Source organism: Lampris incognitus, chromosome 3 (assembly GCF_029633865.1).
Source record: "Lampris incognitus isolate fLamInc1 chromosome 3, fLamInc1.hap2, whole genome shotgun sequence".
In the NCBI taxonomy this organism is placed as follows: Eukaryota; Metazoa; Chordata; class Actinopteri; order Lampriformes; family Lampridae; genus Lampris; species Lampris incognitus.
Window position 1 is genome coordinate 65,781,290 of NC_079213.1, and position 4,658 is coordinate 65,785,947.

The 4,658-nt window shown below is 47.4% G+C and overlaps 1 protein-coding gene across 1 annotated transcript; it reads right to left on the reverse strand.

Moving 5' to 3' along the window:
- Positions 1-841: 841 nt before the first annotated feature.
- On the reverse strand, positions 842-3,648 carry dmrt2b (doublesex and mab-3 related transcription factor 2b). Its single transcript, XM_056277939.1, has 2 exons — positions 2,877-3,648; positions 842-944 (listed from the first exon to the last, which is right to left on the reverse strand). The coding sequence occupies exons 1-2, from the start codon at positions 3,168-3,170 to the stop codon at positions 855-857; spliced, it is 384 nt and encodes a 127-aa protein (XP_056133914.1). The 5' UTR covers positions 3,171-3,648; the 3' UTR covers positions 842-854.
- Positions 3,649-4,658: the final 1,010 nt, after the last annotated feature.

Sequence of the window (4,658 nt, forward strand, 5' to 3'; positions counted from 1 at the left end):
TATTCACAGAGGATTAGGGGGAATCGTGGCAATCACAGCATTGTTGTAAGGTTGGGGGACACCTGCGGTCAGTTTAGACTGAAGAGGTCACTTACGCCCCTTTTCCACTACATGGTACCGGCTCGATTCGACTCGGCTTTTTCGTTTTCCATTACTGGAAAGTACCGGCATTTTGGTAACTGTTACCACTTTTTCTGGTACCGCCTTTGCCGAGGTTCCAGAAAAACCGGAGCGGGTACCAAAATCAACGCAGACCAGCTACACTGAGGGGCACTGTTACGGTGACGGAAGACGACACTCTGCGAGTCGAGTCGAGTCCAGTCCAGTCGAGTCGAGTCGAGCCGGGTGCCATGTAGTGGAAAAGGGGTATTAGATGAGTGATGGAATGTTTCTCCCAGTAAACGTTGCGTCCAGATGAACTGGTTCAGCTCTCTGGGATTTTCTTACCTGGACTAGTGAGCATGCATCAAGACATACCAGACTCCTCCAACACAGTTTCTTTCTGAATCAACCTTCCTGTCGTCTGGTGATTCGTCATCCTTTGTAACAGACCCCGAGTCAGCCCTGACCCACCAACGCTTTGAGCAACAGAGTCAAATGAAATGGAAACGTTGACTTTGGAGACTTTCGTTTTGTCTAATGAATGAGTTTGAAAGAGCTGACTACCCTGCCACAAAAAGAGAGAGAGAGAGAGAGAGAGAGAGAGAGAGAGAGAGAGAGAGAGAGAGAGAGAGAGAGAGAGAGAGAGAGAGAGAGAGAGAAAGGAAAAGTTGAACCTTGGTCCACGTCTGGCACAGAGCAGCGAGGTTAATGAGAAACGATGTGTTAATGAAACATTACCCTGTAGGATGCTTTTAGCCAGGGACGGTTGGCTCGGCTGCTCGGCTGTAGCGCTGGTACGCCGTCCTCCGCACCGGAGCAGCGCACCTGACCCCTCTTTTACCCTGCACGAGCACAGGGGGCACAGGAATTAGACGGTGAGATGTTGCGTTACAGTCTATGCCCCAGGGGTAATTAGAGGAACATGGGGGCACATTGGCAAGTACAAAGCTTTAATTTCTTGATAAAAAAAAGAAAAGAAAAAGGAAACTAGATTGTGGAAAAGTGAAAAGTATTTCAATGTGTTGGCATTATCTTACTGTAGAGCAGTGTGCAGGCTGAATCAATATGAGGGGAACATGACATAGGAACTAGATTTTCACACAAATATACTTATATATATATATATATAACTTTGTTAAATAAAAACACTCAACAGTAGGGAAAGTGCTCAACAACAAATAAGGAGCAACATAATCCAGTGATTCAAGTAAATCTATCATGAGACAGTACAAGCTTGTTCATGCAAGCAGTCATCAGCTGTCAGTAAAGTATTAAAAAATATAAAAAATATATAAAAATAAATTATTGACAGCTGATGATTGCTTATGCTTTGAACAAACTTGAACTGTCTCACTGTCTCATAAAGGATTTACTTGAACTCACTGTATGATATACACACACACTCACACCACACACACTCACACACACACACACACACACACACACACACACACAACACACACACACACACACACACACACACACACACACACACACACACACACACACACACACACACACACACACACACACACACACAACGCCAAACCAGAAGTTCCTGCAGCATATAAATAGGAGTAGTGAATAGTGGGGGGGGGGGGGGTTCTAACCGAAATTCACAATGCAAACTGATCGTATCATAAATACATATCGAATCAGCGCATGCATTCTTAAAAATCAAACTTTATATATGGTGCAAAATGGTGTATTCTATTATAGAGTGTACCCTTTTCCCCTTTCTGTCAAATGGCTTTGCTTTTAAGGAAATATCTGCTACTCTCATGAAACCGATTTCCAACATGTCAGTGTGTTAGTAGCAGATCTCTATTCCCTGTGATGTCCAATGGATATTTTTAAACTTTTACCTACAGATTTGCACGCATGGATTGGCATCACTTATGAGAAAACAAGTGATGAAATGTTGATTGGCTCCAGCCTATCTAAAGAAACGTTCAGCATTCAACCGGATTTGTAGTGAACAAATTAGCCACCCTTGAATGGCCGTCTAATAGGCAACAAAAATGCAGCTTTGTTTGCAATCCCTTGAGATGACCGGGCCCGTATTGCACAGTTAAAAATAACCTTTTACGTTATAGCCTAGGCCGCTGGTTTCCAATCTGGTCCGGGGGGGGGGGGGGTACACAACTGGTTTTCCATGCTGCCAGGTAGTTCATTATATAGTCACCTGTTATTCCAGCCAGTGAGGGTTTTCGACTCGGAACAGCAGGTCGAGTGTAATGAAACTGTCTGGCAGAACAGAACAGGATCCACACTCAGAACCACTGACCAAGGCCGGCTATGGCCTGCTCGGTTAAACGCTCATTTAAATATGCATGCTGAATTTATTCCGTTAAACTGATTTTAAGCTGTGTAATAACAAGGGCCCGGTGGGTACATGCAAACAAAACAAAAAACACACTTTCACCATTTAGACAGCCATGAGGAGACCGGTCATCTGTTGTGTGAAGACGTCTGTTTAATTATACCTCGTGAGGCCTGCCTGCCTAATACCGTGATCTAGAGGAACTACTGGACTGGGCTGTGCCTGTTGTCAGTCGATACCACACTAACTGGAAGTGGCTTGTCGCACAGAAAGAAAAATAAAAGCCCTCATGACGTCCCCCTGCATTTGTTAAGGTGCACAGGAAGTGGCATGTCAGCGGGCACGTCTCTCTCTCCTCTCTCTCTCTCTCTCTCTCTCTCTCTCTCTCTCTCTCTCTCTCTCTCTCTCTCTCTCCTCTCTCTCTCTCTCTCTCTCTCTCTCGTTCTCTCACCTCCGCAGCCTGTTGCCGCCGCAGGGCGACCTGCGCCGCCATCACCCGCTGCCGCTCCACCACCAGCAGACAGTTGGCGCAGCGGCAGTCCCGCCAGCGGCAGAAGCGTTTGTGGCCTTTCAGACACGACACGACGCCGTGGTTCCGACAGCGGGCGCATTTGGGGCTCCGGGACATCTTCCGCTGCTGCTGCTGCTGCGGGGGCGGCGGCTGCTTCCTCCCCGGTCCCGGCTGCTTACTTGCTTGGGGGATCCCTGACGCACTCCGCGCCACCCTCCGTCGCCCGGCGAGCATCCGTCCGGATCTGTCACGTCAACTCGTCGCCCATCTGATTCGGCTTTGAGCGCCGGGAGGTCCACGGGGGGTTCCAGCCGGAGGCCTCCTTCTAACTGCGCGGACATCTAAAGCCAGTGAAATGTCTTGCGCGCGACTCGCAACTTTTCAGGAGGGCTGCGCGCGTCACAACATCACAAGCGAAAGTCTTGACAGCCGTCTCTCCCCCCCCCACCCCCCCACCCCCGGTGTCTTACCGCGTTCGTCCACTTTTTCTTTTTCTTTTTTTTTCTTTTTTCTTTTTCTTTTCTTTAGCCCGCGCGAGCGCCGCCGCCGATGCGGAAACTTTGTCGCCTGCCTACCGCCAGAGTTTTGACATTTTAAGCCTCTCAGCTGCTCTTTGACGTCCGCTCAAGGCGCCTTGTTTCCAGGCAGAGCGGGAGGAGACCGGGGCGCAATGCAAAGCTCCTGGCGCGGGACCCGCGAGCGAATATTTAAGAAAGCCCATTCGCGGCAAGGCCGAATCACTATAGCCCCCTGCTACCTGCCCTGCCCTGCCCTGCCCTGCCCTGATCCGATCCGATCTGCCCACCCTTGTTCTCAGCTTTCAAGTGGAAAACATTTAACTGCCAGCCTGCCCATCTCGGCGAGTCACTCACTCACCATCCCGTTTATGACTCAGGTCGTGACAGGCGTTATGTCAGATTTTACATATTCCACTGTTTATATCATCTGGCGCTGTGCAACAGCGGCAGCTGCTACTGCTTCTAATACTACCGTATGAATATGAATATCAATCACACACACAAGGTATGGATTAATTATGCAGAGGAGTCGGCCTTGGAGAGCACACGACATCTCTACATAGCTTTTGGGGGAAACGGGACAGGAGTACATGTTCATGTTACCTGGAAGTCATCCTCATATTACTCATAATAATTATTCATGTTTCCATGTTTCGCTTTTGAATAAATGCCCCGAAATAATGGGTTTCCCTATTTTGCTCCTTGTTTGTTGAGCACTTTCCCTACCATTGAGGGTTGGCATGAAACAGGCTTGTACTCTCTCATAAAGAATAATTTACTTGACTCACTGGATTATATATATATATATATATATATATATATATATATATATATATAGCCCCTGTTTTTTTTTTTTTTGATTGATGCATAATGATAAAAAGTGAAAGCAAGCTACAATAACTATAACAATGTCATTTTGAGGGAACATTTTTTCCTTTCTTCTGCATTTGTTTTGGGAAAAGGACACCACATACTACAACTCACTACATGTACAGGAGGGATGATAGGCTGAGTGTCATCTGAGCTCAGGGTCCTTTAGCTTTTTGGCAGGCAGAGCTGTGACGGGACAGCCCCGTTGAGTTGATTCAGGGGAACTAATTGACTGGGAATGAGACGTGTTCCCCCTACTGGCTTAACTATGCAATTGCACGACACGAGCAAACGTGGGTCGGTTTCTATGGTTGTTTCAGGGCTTCTCTGGTCT